General features: G+C 31.8%; 5 protein-coding genes across 5 annotated transcripts; 3 read left to right on the top strand and 2 right to left on the bottom strand.

Moving 5' to 3' along the window:
• Positions 1-124: 124 nt before the first annotated feature.
• On the top strand, positions 125-4,546 carry LOC125065442. Its single transcript, XM_047673024.1, has 10 exons — positions 125-178; positions 257-408; positions 570-666; positions 745-874; positions 982-1,066; positions 1,337-1,541; positions 1,794-1,982; positions 2,384-3,113; positions 3,189-3,952; positions 4,530-4,546. Exons 1-10 carry the CDS (start codon positions 148-150, stop codon positions 4,544-4,546), a joined length of 2,400 nt encoding a protein of 799 aa, XP_047528980.1. The 5' UTR covers positions 125-147.
• Positions 4,521-10,248, bottom strand: LOC125065097 (peptidase inhibitor 16-like). The gene is made up of 9 exons (XM_047672523.1): positions 10,080-10,248; positions 9,370-9,525; positions 9,103-9,199; positions 7,950-8,082; positions 6,012-6,105; positions 5,774-5,942; positions 5,112-5,651; positions 4,710-5,042; positions 4,521-4,572 (listed from the first exon to the last, which is right to left on the bottom strand). The coding sequence occupies exons 1-9, from the start codon at positions 10,215-10,217 to the stop codon at positions 4,559-4,561; spliced, it is 1,674 nt and encodes a 557-aa protein (XP_047528479.1). The 5' UTR covers positions 10,218-10,248; the 3' UTR covers positions 4,521-4,558.
• A 3,145-nt stretch (positions 10,249-13,393) lies between these two features.
• Positions 13,394-14,995, top strand: LOC125065099 (ribulose-phosphate 3-epimerase). Its single transcript, XM_047672525.1, has 4 exons — positions 13,394-13,782; positions 13,982-14,089; positions 14,197-14,418; positions 14,734-14,995. The coding sequence occupies exons 1-4, from the start codon at positions 13,546-13,548 to the stop codon at positions 14,848-14,850; spliced, it is 684 nt and encodes a 227-aa protein (XP_047528481.1). The 5' UTR covers positions 13,394-13,545; the 3' UTR covers positions 14,851-14,995.
• Positions 14,715-16,738, bottom strand: LOC125065098 (putative methyltransferase C9orf114). The gene is made up of 4 exons (XM_047672524.1): positions 16,060-16,738; positions 15,541-15,813; positions 14,879-15,398; positions 14,715-14,764 (listed from the first exon to the last, which is right to left on the bottom strand). The coding sequence occupies exons 1-3, from the start codon at positions 16,611-16,613 to the stop codon at positions 15,017-15,019; spliced, it is 1,209 nt and encodes a 402-aa protein (XP_047528480.1). The 5' UTR covers positions 16,614-16,738; the 3' UTR covers positions 14,715-14,764; positions 14,879-15,016.
• Positions 16,739-17,218: 480 nt separating this feature from the next.
• On the top strand, positions 17,219-24,973 carry LOC125065096 (bifunctional purine biosynthesis protein ATIC). The gene is made up of 11 exons (XM_047672522.1): positions 17,219-17,366; positions 20,496-20,601; positions 20,711-20,927; positions 21,781-22,056; positions 22,156-22,268; positions 22,770-22,993; positions 23,069-23,317; positions 23,400-23,621; positions 23,791-23,974; positions 24,203-24,366; positions 24,625-24,973. Exons 2-11 carry the CDS (start codon positions 20,580-20,582, stop codon positions 24,742-24,744), a joined length of 1,791 nt encoding a protein of 596 aa, XP_047528478.1. The 5' UTR covers positions 17,219-17,366; positions 20,496-20,579; the 3' UTR covers positions 24,745-24,973.
• Positions 24,974-25,165: the final 192 nt, after the last annotated feature.

Raw genomic sequence — 25,165 nt, 5'->3', positions numbered from 1 at the left:
CTAGTAAGCTAAGAAAATAATTTATTTAAAAGTGTCATTTTATTTATTCATTAATAATTTAAACAAAATTATCATGCTAAAATTATTTTTCGTTTTTATAATTTCTATTTGTAGTATTTATGCTTATTCAAAAAAATATTGTGAAATATGCCCAAACCATACACTTTGCAGATACGAGGTGATTATTTTCTTTCAGATAATTTATAAAAACTGAATTTTTATAATATACATTAACTTCAATCGTTTTAGGTTTCAGGTCCGAGTTCAACATGCTTAGGGTATGATAAAAAAGCATTACTAACAGAGAATGATATTAAAGCAATAGTCGATCATATCAATTATCGAAGAAATTTCATTGCATTGGGCCATTCGAATGTTTTGCCAGGAGCTGCTAACATGCAAAAGATTGTAAGAAATTTTATAAAAGCTTATACCAAAAGATTTATTAAGAAAAATATCATTTATGTACATGTTTGACTTCGCATTATTGGTTGATCTCATAATTTTGAAATATATTTTAGAGTATTATTATTTCCCAATTTTTCAATTAAATATTTTTTTTATAATAGAGCTGGTCTCAAGAATTAGCAACATCTGCTCAGCGGTGGGTGGATCAATGTGACCAAACGTTACGGCCCGAAAAAGAAGATCAATGTCGTGATTTAGGTAACATAGGATCAATAATAATATTCATTAAGAATGTTTGCATAGGTTTTATTATTCTTGATTATGCAATCATTTTAGAAAACATGAAAGTTGGACAAAATATTGCCACGATATTTGGACCATCCCCTGGTCTTAATGTGAAAAGCTTCGTCGAAATGTGGTTTATGCAATCATTAAACTATCCCGGAGTAGTTACATATTACAATGAGTACGTATTGATTGTTTGATCAATTATATTCCTTATAAAGTAAAAGGATATTGAAATGAATTTAATAACGATGAGAAACATACTTAGTCTACCTATATACTTTTTAGGTCTCGAGACTATAAAAGTAATCAATTTACACAACTTATTTGGGCCACTACCGAAATAGTTGGATGTGGAAAAGCTAAATTTTACGTAAGATTTATTTAAAATAGTTTGCTTCATAGATTAGTATTATTATTGGATATTTATATTCGTAGGCTAATACAGTGTGATATTTATTACGTATCGATATATTTGAACTCCTACCGAAAGCGATTTTAAATGATTTTAATAATATCTTAAAGCTACCTAAAATTCAGACCTTATACCACAGTCCTTCATTTGAATACGTGAAATACTTCATTTCTATATTTTTTATTACTTCATTAGCTGATTCGTATATTTAATTAAAAAATATTGCAGGTTAACAATAATAAAAAAACAATCGCAGTAAGACTCGTTTGTAATTTCGCCCCACGGGGCAACGTACATGGAAAACCAGTTTATATTATTGGATACGCTGCGACGCAATGCCTAGACGATATGGATCCTGATATCATTTTTCCTGGATTATGTCGTCGACCACTACAAACCAATGAAGTATTTGGTAATTCAAAAAAATTCAAAAGTAATTCAGGTCAAAAATCTGTCTTACCTTTACATTGTTTGCTTACAGTGGGACGATTACAAGCTACACTTAAAGGCATTCCTTCTTATTTTTAGTCTATTCCACCACGCCCGGTCAATTGGGCTATCTGACGATGTTTTCTTTTACCACCAAGGACAAAATGAATTATAAATACATAAAAACTCGGTGGTTTATGTTCAAGAACATGTATATTTTTGATAAGAATTTACTAATATACACATTATTTTTTAGGTAGATTGTTACCAGCGACACCAATAGCCAATAGCTTACTTCGGATTCGCAATTTATTTAATGATTCTGCAAAGCAAGAAATTGATCCCGTTTATAATAATTTAAAGCACATGAAAAAATCATGCAAAAATGAAACTCCTCAAAGCAACAAAAAATCAAGCTCTATTATTGTGCAGGATAACACTCTCGGTATATATAATATGATATCACAAAATATTCTTTGCTCAAACATAACACGACACGCGATAAAAATAGTGTAGAAACCAAAATCTTTTAGTCATATTCGACGCGAAACAGTTGACAAAAATTGAAACATATTTAATAAATTTCATTTATGTTTAAAAGCAGAAACAGTTGGAAGAAATAAATATATCGCTGTGCTTTATCTATCTTCGAGACTATCGTTTGATACAATAAGGTCAACTTCTTAACTCAAAATTTCATATAATGTAAATTTTCATTCAGTTATATGAATATTCAAATTCTAAGTCGTATATCTGAAAAGCACTTTATCTTAAGATTAATAATAAAGTAATGTAAGGCTTTTCCATATAAATATATATTCATTTTGAAAAATATTTTCTATTTAGATGCAGTCAAACGCAGCCATACATTGGATAGCGAGAATTTTTGGATAAATCACAGAAATACTTCCCGAAATTATGGAGATGATCTCTTCCATCAGGATAAAGGACATTCAAGAGTATATCATGGCCATGACCATAGAAATGAATTCGATTCAATTCATCCAGAATCATTCTTTACAGATTCTCGAAGATTTGACTACACTACCCCTCCATTAAATTATCTTAAAGATCGAGATTACCGGAAACATAATATAAACAGACAGTGTACTCGTAATATAGGATCTAAGATTATAAAAAATTTTGCTACAGAATGTAATCCATGTAAACAAAAATTAAAATGTACGAGAGGACAAAAAATTAATCCTCAAACACATGTCTGCGATGATCGCGAAGCTCTCGCCTATCCTCAAGATTTTTGTAGATGTCATAACTTTCAAATAACTTGCCCAACTACTAATCTTTGTATTCCAAATACGAACAGTGAATGTTTTAACTTTAACTATCCAATTCAACGCTGTCCAAACATGCTTAGAACTTTAGAAACTAAAGTCAAAAATAATATGGAAAAGCAAGAAGAAATACATTATTTTGACTTATTTCCTAATAGGGGGTTAAGAAAATATGATCCAACTTTGAAACAAGTAAAACTCTTTACTACTGAAAATATAAATATATTAGACGAACAAAATCTAAAACTTCTTAATAAACAAAAAGACAATTACCCAAATTACAGGCAGGTAAATTATTCAATTAAGATATTTTATTTGTATTTTACTTTATTCGTTAAAGTATTTTTTTCTCATTTTAGTGAAATAAAGAGAAGTGTGTCTGAAGATGATACAAAATTTAAACCGTTTTGGCAGATAGATGGTTTTACTCACAAAAAAGAACCCCAGCTTAAGTCCATGAAGTATACCACATTATCAAATAAGAAAAACAGGATATCAAAAAGAACGACTTCAAAGCAAAAACTGAAAACGGAGCACATAACCTTAAAGCTTAATTATGATCAAAAAGAAAATAGGAAGCCTGTTTCTGAAAAATATTTATCATTTGATGAACTTATGCATCTTAGAAAATTGAACACGGGTAATTTCAGTGGTCGGCGATTTCATGATATTAATTCTGAGGATGACGAAAGCAAACAATCTTTAAGAAAATCGGCCACATCGGAAACGACAGAAAGTACATCAGAATATACTGCTAATACGCCATTTATTCGTTTGAAGCATTGTACACGAAAATTAACGTGTACTTGGACAGCCGCTTCATTAACTGACAGTGCAGGTAGTGTTATACCGGGAGGAGCAGGAGGTGCAGCTGGGCATATGGGTTCCCGTACACCTCCTGGTTACGTTGAAGGCTGTACGCGTACATCGACATGTACTAGAGATTATATGAATAGAAACAAAATGGCTAAATTACCTGTGGAAACTACAAGTTCTGAATTTGATTCAGGTGACGAAGAGGACTACTGTGAACGACGTTCTTTAAACCGCCGACATTCTAATAAAACTGTTTCCATTCAAATAAACGACCTGTATAATAAATCTTATTCGAGACAAAATTCTTTAAAAATGTTTACAAAAAATTATGGAATAAATATTATTGAAACATTTGTAGAATGTAATTGTTATCATAAAAATTACAGAAATAAAAGAAATGGACTAATTAATAAAAGATTAGAAGAAAAATTACTTAGCTATAGGAATAAGAAAAGAGAAAATATAAAATATGAAACTGACTATAACAATGATATAATATCGTATGGTGACTTGTATTATTCTGTGTTAAAAAAAATTCTTAATACATGGAAGAGTAAAAATTCATTACATTCTAACAGCAAATGCCTTTGTAATAACACAAACAAAATTAATCATTATAATTTATTGCTATTTATTTCTATATATATTTTCATGTAATAAAATAATAAATATTATGTTCTTCTAATTTTAATTTATATAACTTGAAAAATACAACAAGTACCAGCTAAAAGACCTAAAATAAAAAAATAAGACGACACTTTCTCTGTAGAGTTATGTGAACAATGGAATTTTTCATGTAACTTTAATTTTCTTAAATCATCAGCTAATGTTTTCAACAAATCGATGTAATTTATAAATAAATCATCACTTGTTTCTCTTTTCAGTCTTTTATATTGCTTAAATGAAAGATTCCCTATATTGGTCCATCTAGAATAATTAGATAATGTGGCTTTAATATTTGACCCTAAAAGTTAAACTAAAATTATATATGTATTAAAATTGTATGTTATTATTTAAAATTATATTTAAAAATTATATTATATTTTTTTCTTTTCAAAACATACCATTTGGATTATTTACAGTTGATAAAATATTATCCCTCATAGTGTCTTCTGTAATAAAATCCGATTCAAGAATTTCTTCTAAGAAATCCTTCGTACCAGGGTGTCTTTTTAATTCTTCGATTTCTAATGATATTTCGGATGTCGGAATGATTTCGTCATATAAGTCAGCTGTTTCCTTTTCTGTTTGATCTCCTTCTTCTTCAGGAAAAAAATAGTGTCCTGTAAACTCATTATTGGATTTAACTTCTCCGAGTTCTGCTTGTATTTTGACAGGTCTTACTTCAGAAACAATTGGGGTGAGTAGTTTGGTGTCTTCGGTACTTGTATATTTATCTGTAATAATGTATTATTTGAATATTTTCCTTCGAGCTATCGAATCAAATTTTATTTAAAATTGTTTACCACTGTGTCTAAATATGACCGCTTCTACTAAATCAACCAAAAGTGTTGAATTTAAACTATCATTCTCTGGTAATTTACTTGTTGTAGGTGATTCTTTTTTGCTATATAACTGTTTTATTATAGCTGCTACAGTTCCATCTGAGAGCATAGGCTCGGGGTTTGGCAGTCTAGTTGTTGATAGCAAAAAATCTTTCAATATGTTATCGTTACTGATTCTACTTTTTAATAATTCAATAAATTCGTCTACTGCCAAAACTTCTTTACATTTGGTAGTACTTTGTTCCGTTTGCAACAGAGATTGCTTAGTCATATCAAATAGATCAGAAAAGAAATCAAACTGTGTATCAATACTTTCGACTACTTTCGTTGTAGGCATTGTATGTTCAATATCTGAATTTATGACAAAATTAGTATTTTTAGACCATTCTGGTACATTGCTAATGGTACCAAAATTTATATTACTTATTGCATTTTGTGGATTTTTAGTATTTTCGTCATAATTTAAAATTTCATTAACAGTAGAAGTCAGTCTTGAAGCTGCTAGAACAATTAATTAAGATACATGAGTTCTATAAAAAAAATGTTACTGATACATTAAATCAATTATGTACAGACATACATACTAGGGTTTTAATTTTATTAAATATTAATTCGTTACTTACAACATAAATATGTATATTCGGAATCACAATTGCGTCCAAAATCACATCGAGTGCTCGGTGAGCCAAAATTATATACAGATTTATCGAACTGATTGCCAGCCGGTGCAAAATTACATACCAACCTACTGACTGTTCTGTTTTGCAAAGAGCCAGACTCCATGCCTATTTCCTACAATTTTACAGATTCTGTAACTTATTCAATATATCTATTTAACAAACTTTAGAACACAGATTTTACTTTAAATTTAACTCCACCGCAGCCCACTTGAGTTGTGCTGGCCCACACAAGTTGCGTGAAGTAATCATAATGTTGCATTCCTGTGAGTGAAGATCTAAAATAGAGAATCAAATCAACAAATCAAAGAGCAGGCATCAAAGGAAAACTTTAATGAAATGAAATAGTGTTGTTATTATATTTACTTTTAGAACAAACGAAAATGATATATTTCCTAAATTTATTGTAACTTTGTATTGTTTTCCAAAAAAATCAGGAATATATTTAATAAAATTATAATTCAGTGTATTTCTGTTAATTAACTGTGCATTTAAACTTTGTTTAATAAATACTTTATAATTTCAAATGGCAATCCCTTGAAGTTATAAGTATCGTCATTCGTCACTAACATAATAGTAATGATTACCAAGGGATTCAAGTAGTATTTGCTTTACTTGTACTTATAGAAAACGGTAATACATATTTTATATAATATGTATGTAACATACACCGAATTAGTTAGCTAGAAACCATTGATACTTTTGCGTAAAACCACAATAAAAAGCCGCTTCGTGCGAAATATTGAGATTAAAATTGCATATTCGTTAAATGCAATATACATTTAGGTATCTTTATAAATTAAAATTTGTATTTTTAATTAATATGCGTAAAGTAAAAACACTAGATAAATTAAATTAACTCTCACATTTTCGAATTAAATCTTAAGCTTGTCTTTCGTAAGTATTTACATTAAGCATATGAATGAAAAATAAGATACGATGCACAATACGATACATTTCTTCGATTGAACGAAATTGCTGTCGGAAAGGGAATAACGAAAACCCGACTATAACGAAAACTACTGACCCGAGGTCGATGGGACCTCGGGTCAGTAGTTTTTTTAGAAAATTGCATAGACAAATATGTATAAAGGTCAAATAGAGAACCTCATTTTTCGAAGTCGGTTAAAAATGTAAAACTTGCCAGTATATTTTTAATTTATTTTATAGTGTAAATTCACAAAAATGTGTAGTTTGTGCATTTTACAGTGTGTCTATGAATACACCGATGCGCACTTTTTACATGACTATTACAGCTTTTCTATCCATAGGTAAGAGACACATTAGCTTGACTGCTTTTTCGTCGATTTACGTTACATTATCTTCTGCAAGAACACCTTTACCAACTTATATTTAAACGGCTTAATATGTATTCATGGTCATCCTGAAGGCTCAATCCTAATATGGTCAATCGTATGAGTCATTGACGTCCATATTTACAAACTGTAAGTATTAATAATAATAAGATACATAGCCATATAGGCTGTCGTCTTCATACCGTTAATTATTTTAAAAAATATTTATATACATCAACTTGTCACCGTAAAAATATAAGGGATGTACTTTAATCCCCAATTAAGCCGATGTTCACGATTGACGACTTTTTAAAAACATTCAAAGCATATTTCAGGGAAATACACAAAAATATGAAAATCCTATAAAACAATACCTTCCTACGCCTTTATTATTTATATAATATGAACCACAATCAATTCTAAATTTTGACAAAAAATTACTCGCATGTTTTATGTTAGTCTCGTTTAATAATAAAATTAGCTCTCCTACGCTTTCTTTGTTTGTATAGGGCTTCCAAGGCCTTAAAAGAAGCAACAACAAAGTGGAGTTTTAAAATAATAAATATTATAAGACTATATGGCCTCGCCAAAGTGTAAAAGAGTTGGTCTCCTTATGAAATAATTCGTCTTGTCTCGGAAAAAACACGTAATGAGAGAATAGTGTCAAAGAAGAGGATTTGTCCGGCCGTGGTACGTACCAGGCTGGTAATACTAATAAAAGAAAATCAATAACGGTAAAGTATTCTTATACAAATTCAAAATTCAAATCTATCACAAATAATATATAAAGCAACATCACACTACAAGGTAGCTTAAAATTTACTCACGGTATGTAATGTGACAAAATTGATGCATTCATGTTAAGTAGCTCCACAAACCACAAATCAATCATTGAAGTTACGGTCAGTCCCGGCGCCTCATCGTATATTGTAGCAATATTTTGTCCCACTTGCATATACTCTATAGTTAAATTAAAAAATAAAGTATGTATTATATAGCTCTCTCCTCAGGGCCGGACCGTAAGCTTAGGGGGCCCAGGGCTAACACTGCTTTGGAGCCCACCTAAAAAATATCTGAACGTAGACTTGAATTAAATTAATTGAATGGGTTTGATTAATTGCAGGACTCGCAGGGCTGCAAACCATACGATATGTTTAATTTAATAAAGTTATAGATTCTTTCGCATTATTGCCTATTTTTGACTTTGACTTGATTTAGCTGAGGGCCCCTTGAATCCACGGGGCCTTGAAGCCCAAAAAGCCATATGTTAGATCCGGCCCTGTCTCTCCTGACATCTCATGACTCACAAACGGATGTACGAAACGTTGAACGTTTTGATTTAATGTAGTAAAATAAAAAAAATACTAATCTCTAAAATAAATAATAAAAAATATAACTGCCGCCCAAAACAGATAGCTGCCAAAATGAATCAAATGTAGGTAACTAAGCCGACTAAACTAGTCACGTCATATTAAAGTGCTAAGGCTGTTGGAGCTGACGAGTCCTAAAGAAGAGTACATACAAACGTAGCGTAGGGCCCTGGGCGAATTCGCGCTAGGTATACCCATGATTTGAAGAACGTAGCTGGCCGAACTGGATGTGGAAGGCGAAATAGATAGCTTTTGGTCACCATGTGACGGGCCTAGTCCAGCACGGGCGTGGTCGCGGATGCGTTATATGGAAACGACCCTTCAGTCTTTCCAATCCGTGCCGAGGGTGGCCATTGCAGCAGTCTAGATCTAAAAAGACCTATGTCCAGTAGCAGATTGTAAGGGACTGATTGACGGATAAAAATTAAAACATCGCTAGAAAGTCTCCAATAAGTATTCTGCGGGTTAATACGAATTGTATATGTATTATACTTCTCTTCAATAGTGTGTGACCTATGGCCAGCTATCATTGACCTCTTACAGTTTAATATTTTATACCACTTCCAATATTTGTGGTTTCATTTATTTATGTTGTAAACGTTGCACTAACCTAGATCTCTACACGAGTCTGTTCCGTCATACAAACCACTTTTCACACACTGATCTGCCCATCGCTGAGCTGATACTTCCAAATATTTATTCCATTGCTAATAAACAAATATTAGGTAGAATTTGAATTTCTATATTATATAATACATGAATATTAACATTCATATCAAAAGAAATTATAAATAAGTTTACATTAGAGGAAATTTATTGAACGTGTTGCAAAATAATATAAATAGTGAAAAATTTCACTACCTACATGGATTCTTACCAATTTTACCATATTTTCCGCCGCTGGTAAAGAGCGGATTTCTCCCGACGCAACTTTATTTCTTCGGCTGTTAATTTTGTTTAACAAATCTTTTTTCTCTTGTTCCGTAGTGAATAATTGTTTATAATTAATACAAGAACTCGCAGGACCTGGTGACTGATGAGAGACAAGTTATGGAATTTGTCCTAATCTAGCTTTTTATTTACGTAAGTAGGACGGGTACGTGAGAATCCTGATGATAAGTGATCGCCAATGGGCCAGCCTTGAGACCACAGATATAATGTCCCTGGTGTCTGTAATAAGACTGGATCACTAACCGTTCAAAACAGAACATAAGAAGTATAAACATTGCTGCTTGGCGGTATATATATGAGAAGACATGAGAAGCGAATATATGAGAAGTGGGTGGTACCTACTCAGGCGAGCTTTAACAATGTCTCACCACCAAGTAAAATAAAAAATTTGCGTGCACACTCCTGTTGTTAAATGTAACTCGTAACATTTTTTATAAGCCTTAAATACAATATTATACAATAATATTATCATTATACGAGGTTTAAAGTCAGTAATATATTTTAATTTAGAAAGCTATTCAATTTTACATAAGAGACTAGATGGATATCACGTTTATAATGATATATGTATAATTTATATGAAGAATTACTTATTCACAAAAATATAGCTTTAAAAAAAATTTAGATCAAACAAACCTGAAATTTACATAAGATGTGTTCTTTAGTGTTGTTACAAAATTTAAAACTGCAGAAATTTTTGGAATCACAATAAAATACCCTAAAACATAGTATAACAAAAATCCAAATTTTAAATAAGTAGATAAATAAAATCATTTATGTAATTTTCATGAAACTTAATAAAACTGGGATCAACACAATATATTGGCAATTTAAAAAATCCAGATGGTCTTTATTTAGCTTGAAACTTTTTCGATTATTTATATATCACTATGAAAAGATAGAAATCTAATTTCCTTATTTCTACCCTTTTTGACAGAAGATGGAATATCGAGCAGGTTTTAGAGTAGGTTCCGAGATTCATAAATTTCGCTGCCACATTGGGTAGACTTTTGTTCAATAGGAAAAACCTGGATTTTCCTTGCTGGCACTATACGCCAACATAGTTCAAGCCATGGCATTGTACAGGGCTTATATAAAATTAAATTTCCTGACTTGGTTTATATTCGAAATTTAAAAGGGAAGACTTTGATTTGATTTGAATACAAAATTTATTTTCATATTTTGTAGCATTACTCATATTTTCAAAGCTTTTTAAAACCCAGCCGAATCCTTTTTTTGAAAGTAATTTTAATATTTCACAGCATATTTGAGAAAAAGTAATTTTCATCGATAATAAAGGTAGTTGTCACAAGAAAACGTCTTAAAGAGCATGAAAATGCTTTCACGCGCACTGTAAATTTAATCAGAATGTCCTAAGTGACAGCATTAATTCAATGGAAACGCCTTTAAGGTACCAATTCGTCTAACTACTATTTCTTTTTCTATTTTTTTAATAAGGTTTTACATTTGTATCTTATTCTCCTAAATCCTAGTTTATATAATAATTAATCAGCAATTATACAAATGGCGAAAATAGTAAAAAGTTCTAAAAAGCACCAGTTCTAAAAAACAAAATACATAAATACAGCAAACTAAGTACAATAAATACTTTAAATAAACTGGGTCAAGCTTATTATATTGGTAATTATTAGTAAAAAGGACCACGTCCATTAATACTAAACGACTGTTTGATTATTTAGCATGATGTTTGGTGAGTGTCAAGCGTTGCTGTCACGCACACCAAGATAATAAAGTCGGCTCGTTTATTTTGTTTCGTAGAGCTTCACCCTATATAGATATATAAATAATCTCTTACATCATAAAAAAAACTGATAATCACCAATTGAGAGTGCATATTTATTTATTTCTTATAAATAATCAATATACGAAAAAAAATATAACTATGACTAACTATTGGGAACAAAGATGAACCTGACGGGATAAAATAATTAAATTGATATGTTTAAAACATATTTTTTTAAAGAATTTAATGAATTTATACCGAAATTTATACCGAGTTCAGATAATTTAATTTGTTTTTATTATTCGAACACCCGACTGATAAAACTGTTTAATTTAATTGGTTGGAGTATAATTACCCAAAATTGAAAAAGCTTTTTAATTTCGTTCTCTTTGAAGGGAGAACTCCAAAGGCATGGCAGGTAACAAGAGTGTGGTCGTCTTGTTCTTCAAAAAGGGCGATAAAACCCTATTGAAGAACTATCGACCCATCTCACTTCTGTGCCATGTCTACAAACTATTTTCAAGAGTCATTACATATCGTCGCGCGCGAAGACTCGACGAATTTCTGCTAATGGAGCAGGCCGGGTTTCGATGAGGATTTATCACTATATACCACATCTACACAGTGACGTAGATTAAAGAGAAAACCGAGGAGTATAAGTGCTTGGCATTTATAGACTATGAGAAGACTTTTGACTCTATAGAAACCTGGGCTGTTTTAGAGTCATTGCAACAGTGCCAGATAGACTGGCTATGTATCCAAGTGCTGAGATGTCTGAATGACGCTGCTACTATGAGTGTCCAAGTACAGAACTAAATCTATCTCATTATGCAGGGTCGTACGACAGGGAGACATTATTTCTCCGAAACTGTTTAGCTACGCTCTTGAAGATATGTTTAAGACGCTGGACTGGTAAGGTAAGGACATTAATATTAACGGCGAGTACATCTCACCCTTGAGATTTGCAGATGATGTCGTCATTACGGCAGAATCGTTGCAGGGCTCGCAACAAATGCTGCACAGCTTGGCTAACGCTTCTCTAAAAATCGGCCTCCGCGTGAACTTGGATAAAACCAAAGTCATCATTAACGGTTCGGAGCCTATCTCTATGAGCGCTATACGTATCGAAGTTATTCAAGAGTACCTATACCTGCGGCAAACTATGCCGTTAGGTAAAAACAACTTCAAGAGGGAAGCCAATTGAAGGATTCCGACTGGGCTGGGCAACGTTTAGAAAATCACGTCGAGTCTTCCCGTAGCCAATACCCCAGTGCCTGACGACGAAGGTCTTCAAACAGTGCGTCCTACCCGACATGAATTACGTAGCCGAGACGGCGGAGTACGACTGGTCCACCAATTTAAAGTCGCTCAGCGGGCTATGGAGAGCGCTATGCTTGGCGTATCTCTGAAGAATAAAAAGGATTAGCCAGCTGAAGTGGCAGTGAACTAGTCACATCTGTAGAAGAACTGATAGCCGATGGAGCAAGAAAGTTCTAGAGTGGAGACCGCAAATCGGCTAGCGATGTTGCACAGAAGGTGAACCGGTAGAAGATGGATGAGAAGGGTCGAAGATCAGGCTCAGTGGCGCGCCTTGGGGTAGGCCTACGTCCAGCAGTACGGGTTGATCATGACGATGATGATGATAATTGCCCAACTGCATTCAGACTTCTAATTCCGACGGTTATTGATACTCAAAAAACTGAACTGTCTGGATATCTAAACATACAACAAGAGAGTCACACAAACTTATTGTTTAATAAATGTTTGGCCTTCGCTCCTACGAACCTGATCGCTTACGTTTAATATAATATTTGTTCAATTCAATTTCAATTCTTAGTTTAATGGCTTTTAGTTGTGCCGAGTGCCGACAGGGCACAGATTATTTCGCCAATGTCACGTGATGGAGAAGACACGAAAGAGATTGATCGGTACGATTGAGGAAAATGATATTTGTTATTTAGCGCCTATTCTTTAAAGCGACACACTTGACGTTAACGAAATAATGTTGCTGTGTAATAAAAAAATAAAATAAATCTATCTCAAAACGAAATGTTTATTAATTTTATCATATTACTGGATGTAGATTGTTATTGTTTTTAATTTATTTTCACCTTATAGTTGTACCAGAAAACTTACTCCGTATTAACTAAGGACGTAATATGTTATATGGTATTATAGTTGACTTATACTGTCTTTGGTCATAATATGTCATAACAAGTTCAGTGATAAAAAGTAAATTATACTCTTCGTGATAAAGATAACCTCTGACAAAAACTATTTTGAATATATTATAATAATAGTTTCTTTGATAAGGCGTAAAATACAGCTTGAAAACAACATTTTGAAAAATATTACAAGATGAGCCGTAATTTAAAAGCGTTAATTGGTCCGAGCATTCTCAATGCCGATTTATCTCAACTATACGAAGAATCTCAAAAGTTGCTTGATAACGGCGCCGATTATTTACATTTAGATGTCATGGATGGACATTTTGTACCTAATTTAACATTTGGTCACCCAATAGTTAAATGTCTTCGGAGCAAAATTAAAGATGCCTTCTTTGAAACTCATATGATGGTGTCTAAGCCAGAGCAGGTAAAAAAAACTTCAACGGGTGCAATTATTCATTACAAAAAAAAATTATATTAAATAAATTAATTTTAGTAATAGGATCATTCTTACTTGTTACATCTTTTATATATGAGGTAATATCAAATTTTCCATTTTATAATAGTATATGTAACTCATTTACTCCTGAGTAAAATAAAATAAAAAGTACTTTTAATGATTCCAGTGGATAGTACCTATGGCAGATGCAGGAGTAAATCAATATACTTTTCATATTGAACCAGTGAATAATGTGGAAGATGTATGTCGAAAAATAAAGGAGAATGGAATGAAGGTATAATATACCTCTCAAAAAAGAGTTTTTTCTATTTTTTTAACAAATGATGACTAAAAATATTTAACCATATTATAATATAAATAATAAAAAAAATGCTTTCTTAGGTAGGAGTGGCAATAAAACCAGGTACAGATGTAGGAGAAGTCGAAAAGTACATATCAATATCTGACATGGTGTTAATAATGACAGTAGAGCCTGGTTTTGGAGGGCAAAAGTTCATGGCAGATCAAATGGAGAAAGTTAAATACCTTAGAGAACATTATCCACTCCTAAATATTGAGGTTGACGGTGGTGTTGGTCCTTCAACTATAAGCTGTTGTGCTGATGTATGTACATATAAAAAAAAACTTTTATACTTTACAACAATGATGAAAACTTGCCTTAATCAAATAAAAAATGTGTTTGTATATTAAATTGCAAAATGAGTTATATTTATGGAATTAAACTAAATGTTCCTTTTTAATTTATCTTTAAATAAGGTAAAACAAGAAAACTATATTTATACTTTGATAAGAAAGAAAGTATTCAATGAAATATTACTTAGCATCCTTCAAAAGTATATTCAATTTCCCTTTTAAAATTTAATTATTATACTAAGTTTTTATTTTTATTCTCCAGTAAGTGAATTTGTTTTTTTTTAGGCTGGTGCAAATATGATTGTCTCTGGTACAGCTGTAATAAAAGCACAGGATCAAGCTTCAACTATTAAATTAATGCGGGACACCGTTCAACAAACAATTGGGAAAAATAGTTCATAAATTTGAATTATATAAGTGATTGAATTACCTGCAGGGTAAATAAATTAGGAAATAAAGGCCAATGGTAATATTAGGGATACACATTCCTTGTAGTGATTGTCTTCCATATATTTTTATACTTTTATAAAAACTAAAATAAAAGAATCATATGGTTTTATAAGATGTTTTAGTCAAATCTGCTTAAATCTAATTTGTTTCCTTCACTGAAATTTTCATTTTTTGGGAATGTAGAGCTAACAGCTATCCCACTCTCCTTAAATATCATCGGCTCATGGTTAGCTTTCAATTTTGTTCTAAGGCTGGACATGGCTATGAGTATAGCTTCTTCTGTTCGAATTGTTCTTGAACCCTGATTAGGTAATACATTGACATAATGATTAAATAGCAAGCTAGCTTCTTCAACTTGTAATTGCTCATCACTCTCAAGAGCTGCTTCTATACCATGCAAACCTCCAAACACAATTAAAGCATGATTGTATTTGACTTCATTCACTGGTAAATCATCTATAGGTGTACCTCTATCGGATGTTCCTATAGTTAAATCATACCTGTAAAAATAGTATTTGAGGCATTAATGAGACTACCAATTCATTATTATTTTATCATTGATTTAAGTAAAGCCAGAGTGTAAAATCATATTATCTATGAATTAAAAAAGTTAAAATTCAACTATAATATAATTTTACATACCCATCTTTATGGGGGCAAAGTGTAAAGACTTGGCTGAGGCTATTAGCTATCCTTACTGTGTACCCCCAGTACACACCAGTTTCTGCCCTTGGTGATGTTAGACTAACAATTTTCCCTTTCATTTTCTTACTACCTTCTGAAGACGGTAGCATTTTGACTGTAACTCTAATACCAGGATTTAATAATTTGTCCGTAGAAACATCTTGTAATAATCCCACATTGACTTGTGAACCTTTCCCTGGTTTTACTTTTTTATTCATTGTTATTCCTTCCCTAAAATTAAGAAAATTTTATTCATTATACATACAAGATTATTATGTTATTTTAAATACAAGATATAAAGTTATTCATCTATCACTATATTTCAGGGTGTTATTTGCAAATTACAATAACTAGCCACCTATCGGAATACAAAGTCTGAAATAAAAATTTACTTCACAAAAGTGAAACAATCCAAGTATCAATTGTAGAATAATAGTAAATTCCAAAAAAAGCACAAGAAACATATATATTTAATACCTAAATTTAAAGTCATTTGTCATGCGTAAATGATGTGGTGCATCTAATGGATTTAGCAGTCCCGCAAATTCTAAATCTTTATGAATTGGAAAGAAGTGTTTTCTTAAATATTGAGGACATTCTAAATATTGTAATATCCTTGCTAATTGTACGCAACTCTTTCGTGCAATTTTAACTCCATCAATATCTTCCAATTTTGACTTTTTTGTATCTAACTTATCTCCAATATCATCGTATACTATAATTTCATCTACACAGAAAACACAAGCAGCTCGTGCAATCTGACCCGCCAAATATGTTCGTAATTCAGCCGATTGAGCATTTTCCAATATAGATCCTGGCACTGCTATGCTAATAGTAGAAATTTCAGCATTTTGCTTTTCTTTTTTTATTTCCTCTTTATTTTGTAAGTCAGCTTCCTTCTCAATAGCTAACCGCTTCTCTCTTTTCACAATTTTTTCCTCATTTCTTTGACGCTTTAGAGCTTTTCGCTCTTGATTTATTTCCCGCCAACTTTTACCAGCTGGTTTTATTGATTCTATAGGTAGAGACATAAGAGTTTGTTAAATTTGCTTTTATTTTACAAATTAATGTGTTTGAAATAACACGTGAAAATAGTGTCAAATTATGCCTTGTACCAACTGTCAATCTCTACCATAGAAAGACCAGAGACCACACCTTCAAGGTATTGTGACTTATCTAATTAAGCAACATCGATCGTTAGGTACATTGGTACAGACTAAAACTAAAGTAATATTGTAATTGTGCAGGGACTCCGCAATAATTATAAGATTAACGTTAAAAAATTACAAATACAATAAGCTAATATGTAATGCATCCATTATAGAATTATTAAATACTAACAAACAAACTAAAAAAATCATACAATTTATCTTCTAAAAATTAAGAAAATGTAAACAATACTTAACTTAATAAATAAAAAAAAAAAACAATTTTAGTATATATTATAAAGTAATAGAACGGAATCCTAGCTAGTGTAGACTGGACTTAATTTATTATCAATAATAAATAATAAAATAAACCACAGAGTGACAAAATACAAAAATATATAATTAAACGGATTATTTAGATTTATAGACATCGGCTTATAAATAAACAATTTACAACATGACATTTCATGACATGAATTATTCCATGTGATCTACATGTGGATACTGGCTTGTAGATTATAATTTAATTCACACCGATTGTGTTTTTTTTATGTAAATTGAATCGATAACTGTAAAAAGGGTTACTTTTTAAACTTTTACTTACATAGCCCTAACCATAACTATCAATTATTACTGGTAAGTAAAATGTTTATATTATTATTTACTTTAATAGATGTAACGATAGCGAATATGTTTTTATTTATTTTTTAAAATTATGTATGTATTTGTTATTTACTGTTTTTGACGGTCATTCTCTATGGAAAATAGCTGAAAGTTCAAAGCGCTGAAATAATGTCTTGTGCTTTTCGAGGTTGTATTCAATGCTGACTTACAACATCCATACTCATAATTTCCAGACATATCCCAAAAAATGCAACTTATGTATATAGTAGCTATTATAATATGTAACAATAATATGTAATAAAATATGTAACAAATTTATATTCATCAAATATTTAAAAGATCTCCTCAACAGGATTGGACCTTTGCCTTTAACAGAAAAATATGTTCTTAACTATTTCTGTGTGTATATACATTCTTAATTACTATAATTCTAGTAATTTTATTATTAATATCTCTAATATTTTAGACTATTTACTGTTGTGGATTTTTTTATTGAATACAACTGACATATGCAACAATATTAATCAATATTATAGTAGTTATAAACACCCAAATCTCAAGAACTAATGTGAAATTTATATATTTCTTTTTCTGTAAATATTTAGAACAGAAAGAATAATGCTACACTTATAGCCCGATTAAAAATAAAATGGTGGCATTCCTAAATGCACCCTTGTATAACTTATCATAAAAGCTGAAATTTACATGAATGTCTATTATAATGAAATTGTGAAAAGTCCATATAAATCTCATGTGTCCAAAAATTTTGTGCCATCTTCACAAGCTTTCCCAATGCACCTTCGCTATTTGTGTCATCCGATTTTGAAACGACTGCTTAGGATATGCCATTACGTTGAATTAGACACACATTATTGAATTGCATTGACATTGAATTAGACTTATGAATCATCATGTTACAGGATGATTCATAAGTACTTGTGTGAGCCTATTTAAAGAATATTTTGATTTTATTGTGAAGTTGTAGTTTTCTTATCCTACATTTGATGATGATGACCATCTCATCAATCAAGTCTATGTGTCTCATGTATTGTGGGGGTGTTGGATCCATCTCTGTTGCTATACACATGGATCTGTAGGGATTCATTCTTGTGTGTATGTCAAGTTAAGTCTTGGAGATTGCTGCGGCTTAGATGCAGGGGCTTTTTTACTTTGCTGGATGAGTATATGCCTCCATAGACTTCATTAGACGTCTATTGGTCATTTATATGTGCAAAACTATTCTTCTTATCATAAATGGTAAATCTTAAAAGAACAAGTTCCAGGGTTTTTTTTTTAGATAATTGCATAATCTCTCAATCAATACAATTTTTGATTGAGCTATATTAATCATATAACTGCCTGAAATAAATTTAATCGTAAATCTGTGTAATTTTTTTTGCAGAGATGGAAAACCAATGTAGTACCTACTTATAACCTATACCAGGTTCCAGTTGAACTTTTAAAAACTCGCATTTTGAACATTATCAGGTTTAGAAGTAAAATTAAAGCTTATATAAGTAATAAATAATTAAAGAACCATCAACCAAGAACTATAAATCATTGTTTTATTTCTTGTATTATTAATTTATTATAATAACGTATTTGACAGTTTTTTAACTTTCGGAATTGAAATTATTTGATAATAGATATTCTTGACTTGACTCAAGTATATCGTGTCATATTTTTCCCTCTGAATTAAATCGACAGTAGAATCGATTAAATTTTATCTCTATAAAATATTTATTTTCATATCTTAATTTATTATATTCGAATACAAATCCAGGGAATGTTATTATTGTTTTACTTAGAGATAGTACAAAAGACGTAAATCGACGGCGATTTACGTCTTTTACTTGTACTGTTTGCATAAACATAACAATTATTTTATTCGTCAGAAAAATAAAGTAAAATGATCAATAGTTACTCATTTGTAATAATAAAAGCAACGATGGGGAAATGTGATCTTTATCTGATCAAGAACTACGCCTATTGTACGAGCGAGTTTCTATATAAAAGACTAGAATAATGTTTTTTAGAGAGATGTAAGTAATTCAAACTAATCAGAAGCGATTCAAACTTCCCTTAAGCAAAAAAATTGTTTAAAAATGGCAATGACTAATCAAGACAATGACTATTTTTAATATGATATTAACCTCGAGCCTTGGAGGGTCCTGATGTCATTTTCTTTTATATTTCTATTTACTACTAGGCAATTTTAAATTAAGTCCTTATTAATAAATCCGATCAATAACAGGTGGGAACTTATGGCTACACAAATTCACGGATTAATTTAAGAACTAAACTTCATATCAGCTAGCAAATCTTATTACGCGTTTTATACTTGACTTAGAACTAAAATAAATTATGTATCTACGGGCTGTCATTTTATTTTTTTATAGATAGTAATCAAGTGAGAAAATACACGAAGTTTTTACCGCGTCACCCCGATGCGGAATGATTCTTTAACCGCTAGTATAGCTTTAACACTTAAAATAACCGAAGGGTATAGATAGTGTAATAAAGCAAATACATCAGTTAATTGAAAAAAGATCTCAATTGATATTATATTTTGGTATTAAACAAATAAAAATTCTTCGAAATAACTCTTACAACAAATAATTCTTAACTTGTTTATTTAGTAAGTAGGTAGTGTTCTCTTGTAAGATAATTTTACATCATTATTTTCATCATACGAATCTTAAATGAGATAGGGTTGTCAAAATATTGTTATATCATATTTTAAAAATGTTGGTGTTTATCGTTACAAAAAAAGAAAACAATACAGAAACCTATTAGCTAGTACATTAAAAATAAAGTAACAACTTCGGTTATGGTTCATATGTTCTGCCAATGGCCTATCTCAGCTCTTAGGAATATTATAAATATGAAAGTAACTCTGCCATTAACGATTTTTGATGAAATATTGTTTAGCTATGGAGTTCATGTTAGAATGTTGAAAAATTGTGAAATATAAATTAATTTTTAGCCGATTCCATTAATGGAAACAATCTATGGCTATAGATTCAGTGTTTCATTAATATGTTCTGACTATATTTCAAAAATAAAGTCAATGATATTTATAAAATTAGTATTAATGTACAACCCTATTACTATTTACCAAACAAGTTATTCTGTTATCAGGACCCCTCTGCTAGGTCAAATTGATACACGGTATTGAAGAACATTGTTCACACAGTTCAATAATACCATTACGAAGATTCAGTCATGGCAGTCAATGGAAAATTAGGTAAGAATTTTTTTTTTTTATTATTTAAATAAAATTTTCATATATAAAATCAAATACTTAGTTGATATAGAAAAATATAAATATTAATCAATATAAAATATTTTTACAGCTCTCCTCAGTGTATCAGATAAAACAGGCTTGATACCTTTGGCGAAATGTCTCTCCGAAATCGGCCTTGGATTAGTTGGCAGCGGAGGTACAGCTTCAGCTCTTCGCAATGCTGGTTTTAAAGTTCAGGATGTGTCCGATATCACTGGAGCTCCAGAAATGCTCGGAGGACGTGTCAAGTCTCTTCATCCAGCTGTTCATGCTGGGATATTATCAAGGTAAAAATTTCCATAGCACTTATTTGGATTTTAGTATAAATTTTAAGATACCACTAAAACAAATTGTTTACATACTTAAAATGATTACATTGGACTCGAGATCATTTACTCAAACAGACTAGTAAATGGTACCACAGGAATCAAAACAATGTTTGATTGTTACGCACATTTTTTTTTGTTGTTAAACTTAAACTCAGTTTTAGGAGTAGGTTTTGTAAATAATGATTTGAATGAATGTAACCATGCCTCTTTTCCATATGTTACAATTTCCGATCTACATTATTTTCGCTTGTTAATTTTTAATTAATCCGTGAACTTTTCCTTTGCCTACTAGGGGCTTGCACTTAAGAATTGAGTTTTCCTAACAGGTGTTTTAGATATATATATATATATATATATATACTGCTAATACTATATGTATCCACATTGAATCAAACACACTGATTGAACTGACTGTTTGAAGCTTATTATAACAATACGAGATACCGTAGCATGATCGACTCCAAGTTCCTGTTTGTTAATTTCCGATCCAATTGTTAGCCATGGAGGCTATTTAAAAATCTGTCACTTATGTGTAAAGTAAATAATCTATAGAAATGCTTCTCCTCTTAATGAATAGAAGTTTTCAAATTTCTGAAGAATTTTCTTTTTCTGCAAGTCCTAGCTCATTATTGTTTTTATAAATATGGACCTTGTGTTACACTTATCAATTTGATATATTTGTGGTTTCCTCATATTGATATCTCTATTAAAATATATATAATTTTTTTTAAACAATAAAATGTTATTATGTCCCTATTGTTATGATTGCATAAGTACACATTTCCTTATTCTAATAGTTCCTTTATGGCAGGCTTACAGACTCCGATCAGGCTGATATGAAGCGTCAAAAGTTTGACATGATAAGCGTAGTTGTCTGCAACCTCTACCCATTTGTTGAGACCGTATCAAAGGCTGACGTCACCATCGCTGATGCGGTAGAGAACATTGACATTGGAGGTGTAACATTACTTAGAGCAGCTGCCAAGAACCACGACAGAGTAACTGTCATTTGTGATCCCACAGATTATGACAAAGTCATTAAGGAATTAAAGGAGAGTAATGATCATCAAACTTCATTGGATACAAGGTAAGTCATTTATAATATGTGTAAAGACTAGATTCTATAAGACTTTTATAGCCTTTCCCAATTATTTACAATATATTTCTTCCTTCTATCTCTTTTCAGGCAAAAATTGGCTTTAAAGGCTTTCACACACACTTCCCAGTATGATGTTCATATTTCTGACTACTTCCGAAAGCAATATTCAGCAGGTCAATCACAGCTGACTCTGAGATATGGTAAGAAATATTAAAATATGGAATTTGTTTTTTTGATGATTCAATTTCGTATTGTAAATTTTAAAGATATTGCATAAATATGTAATATAATCATAAAAAACATATTTTACAATATTTTCTAGACGAATTAGCAACTTTTATCTAATAATAGATGATAAGTATTATAAAATTCAGATTACATCAAGAGAGAGTCGCTGAATTCTTAAAAAAAATCTCATATATATATATATATAATAGAGCTGTCGGGTCTATTTAGAATCTTGGTGCTTGAGCTTTTTTATTGTAAATTATTAGCAAATACATAGTGGAATGCCACTCAATTTTTTTTTGTTATTAATTACACTGTACAGCTCACGCGCCACCTAGAGCCTGTCTGGTCCAGTTAAGGTTAAGGCACGGTTTAACTAATTCAGATGATTGATGTGTGACCACATAGACTAAGAACGTCAACAATAATTATTTTGTACATAAAATATACTGAGTTTTTTTTTATAATTTAAGGTATGAACCCACATCAAAAGCCAGCTCAAGTTTTCACAACCCACGATCGCTTGCCGCTGACCACTTTGAATGGATCTCCTGGTTTCATAAATCTTTGCGACGCCTTAAACGCATGGCAACTGGTCCTTGAATTAAAAGAGGCCTTAGGTCTTCCAGCAGCCACCAGCTTCAAACACGTTTCACCCGCTGGAGCGGCTGTCGGTCTTCCTTTGACGAAAGAAGAGGTGAGAATTCTTAACATATAATACCTATAAGTATTAAAATGAATGACGAGGCATTAATTAAGCGTGTACTAATAGGCGGCAGTGTGCATGGTGGCAGATCTCCTGCCACAGCTCAGTCCGCTGGCGTGCGCCTACGCACGCGCACGAGGCGCAGACCGCATGAGCTCCTTCGGGGACTTCATCGCCATCTCCGACGAGTGCGACGAGATCACCGCTAGGATCATTTCACGGGAGGTGTCGGACGGCATCGTAGCGCCCGGGTACACTCCCGCCGCGCTTGCAGTGCTCAAAAAGAAAAAGGGTGGCAACTACTGTGTGCTCCAGGCGAGTTTTGACGTACCTTTTATTTAAATAAACTATGTTGGACATTTTCGTCTTCATACTTTATTATTTTTTATTTTTTTAGATGGATCCCAATTATAGACCGGACTTGATGGAGCAGAAGACGATTTTCGGTCTCACTCTCGAACAGAGACGTAACGACGCAAAGATTACATCGGAACTTTTCAAAAATATCGTCACCACCAACAAAGATCTGCCCCCGGGTGCCGTGAGGGATCTAATCATCGCAACGATCGCTTTAAAATATACACAGAGTAATTCCGTATGCTACGCGAGGGATGGACAGGTCCGTTAAACTTAAATTTCTAATCTAACTATTATCAAATGAAAAATCATGTTCTTCGTCTAAAATATATTTCCTTATTTATTAATAAATTGTTGTACGTAAAAATAGTGGTTAACGTAGAGGAAAGGATTCCTCAGCCCGCCATTGAGATCAGTATGTTGTGTCGCAGGTGATCGGCATCGGCGCGGGGCAGCAGTCGCGCATCCACTGCACGCGGCTGGCGGGCGGCAAGGCGGCGCTGTGGTGGACGCGCGCGCACCCGCGCGTGCTCGCCGCCGCCGCGCGCGCCCGCGCCGGCCTCTCGCGGGCCGTGCTGTCCAACGCCATCGACAACTACGTCAACGGCACCATCGGTGAGCGACTCCGAAACGTTTCGTTGTTGGCCTGATCTGATGTTTGACATGTCTCTTATGAGACACTAAATCTATTGTTATAGTATCGACTCCGTTCCGAAATAATAATATATACTTTATGGATTACCTCTCTGACGGTAGATTTTAAATAATATTTTGAATTGTATAAATTCAAAATATTATTGACCCAGTGTTATGTTACTAAAATGAAAATGTTATATGTCTTAGGAACGGATCTGCCCCTAGATCAATGGAAAAGCTTGTTTGAAGGGGAACCGCCCGCACTTCTCACGGCCGAAGAGAGAGACGAGTGGGTCAAGAAGTTGGACAAAGTAGCACTCGCTTCAGATGCATTTTTCCCCTTCAGAGATAATATTGACAGAGCGGTTCAGGTACCGACTATTTTTTGAAATTGTATAAATAATAGGCTAAAATATTATCATTATTTCACATTTATAGAAAAGATCGATTGCGTAAATATATTTTATTTGAATATTGTCTAGGGATATCTAAAATCAATGCGAATGAGCATAATTGTACTGTTAATTTAATAACAAGATTAATGTAAACTACTAATCTAATCCGGTTGTTGTAGAATATAGAATATACAAGTATATTATTTTTGTTTTATAAACCTTATTTAATTTCAGTGTGGTGTGGAATACATCGGAAGTCCGTCGGGATCTAACAATGACAAGGAAGTGATTGATGCTTGCAATGAACACAAAATTGTACTTGCTCATACAAGCCTTAGACTTTTCCATCATTAAAGTATTTAACTTCAAATCATTAGTATTGTAAGAAAAATGAGGTTAATTATTAATGTAAAATGTATTCATAGAATTTTTACATATCTATTATTTACTAAAATTAAAAATTCAAGAGTTATTTGAATAATATCTAAAATACTCTACAAAACATTCCTCAAAGTGCCTTATATTAAAATACAAATAAATGTAGGATTTTTATATCCATTTAATAAAGATGATCTGAAACATGTTAATTTGTTTTTTTTTTTTTTATAATTTAAAAAAAGTAATCACTAATGTTTAATTTAGTTAAATATTATTATTGTGTTGTTTTATTACAGACTATAGTTGTAAGTCAAAACTATATAACCTTTGACATATTTGTACTGATAAATACGAATATTTTCTTGTGACATTGAACACTTATATAGGTTATATTTTA

Source organism: Vanessa atalanta, chromosome 7 (genome assembly GCF_905147765.1).
Source record: "Vanessa atalanta chromosome 7, ilVanAtal1.2, whole genome shotgun sequence".
NCBI lineage: Eukaryota > Metazoa > Arthropoda > Insecta > Lepidoptera > Nymphalidae > Vanessa > Vanessa atalanta.
Note: the sequence above shows the minus strand (reverse complement) of the source record. Positions and strands in the feature narration are given on the sequence as shown.

Coding starts and splice junctions, on each gene's coding strand:
- LOC125065097 (XM_047672523.1), bottom strand. CDS start 10,217: ATGATTTTATTTATCTACTTATTTAAAATTTGGATTTTTGTTATACTA. Junction 9,200..9,369: donor CGGAAAATATGGTAAAATTG/GTAAGAATCCAT, acceptor TTTGTTTATTAG/CAATGGAATAAATATTTGGA. Junction 5,043..5,111: donor GGTCATATTTAGACACAGTG/GTAAACAATTTT, acceptor ACATTATTACAG/ATAAATATACAAGTACCGAA.
- LOC125065096 (XM_047672522.1), top strand. CDS start 20,580: ATGGCAGTCAATGGAAAATTAG. Junction 23,975..24,202: donor CTACGTCAACGGCACCATCG/GTGAGCGACTCC, acceptor TATATGTCTTAG/GAACGGATCTGCCCCTAGAT. Junction 24,367..24,624: donor ATATTGACAGAGCGGTTCAG/GTACCGACTATT, acceptor ATTTAATTTCAG/TGTGGTGTGGAATACATCGG.
- LOC125065098 (XM_047672524.1), bottom strand. CDS start 16,613: ATGTCTCTACCTATAGAATCAATAAAACCAGCTGGTAAAAGTTGGCGG. Junction 15,814..16,059: donor ACAAATGACTTTAAATTTAG/GTATTAAATATA, acceptor TCTTAATTTTAG/GGAAGGAATAACAATGAATA. Junction 15,399..15,540: donor CTTTGCCCCCATAAAGATGG/GTATGTAAAATT, acceptor CTATTTTTACAG/GTATGATTTAACTATAGGAA.
- LOC125065099 (XM_047672525.1), top strand. CDS start 13,546: ATGAGCCGTAATTTAAAAGCGTTAATTGGTCCGAGCATTCTCAATGCC. Junction 13,783..13,981: donor TGGTGTCTAAGCCAGAGCAG/GTAAAAAAAACT, acceptor TAATGATTCCAG/TGGATAGTACCTATGGCAGA. Junction 14,419..14,733: donor CTATAAGCTGTTGTGCTGAT/GTATGTACATAT, acceptor GTTTTTTTTTAG/GCTGGTGCAAATATGATTGT.
- LOC125065442 (XM_047673024.1), top strand. CDS start 148: ATGCCCAAACCATACACTTTGCAGATACGAG. Junction 875..981: donor GTAGTTACATATTACAATGA/GTACGTATTGAT, acceptor TATACTTTTTAG/GTCTCGAGACTATAAAAGTA. Junction 1,983..2,383: donor TGTGCAGGATAACACTCTCG/GTATATATAATA, acceptor TTTTCTATTTAG/ATGCAGTCAAACGCAGCCAT.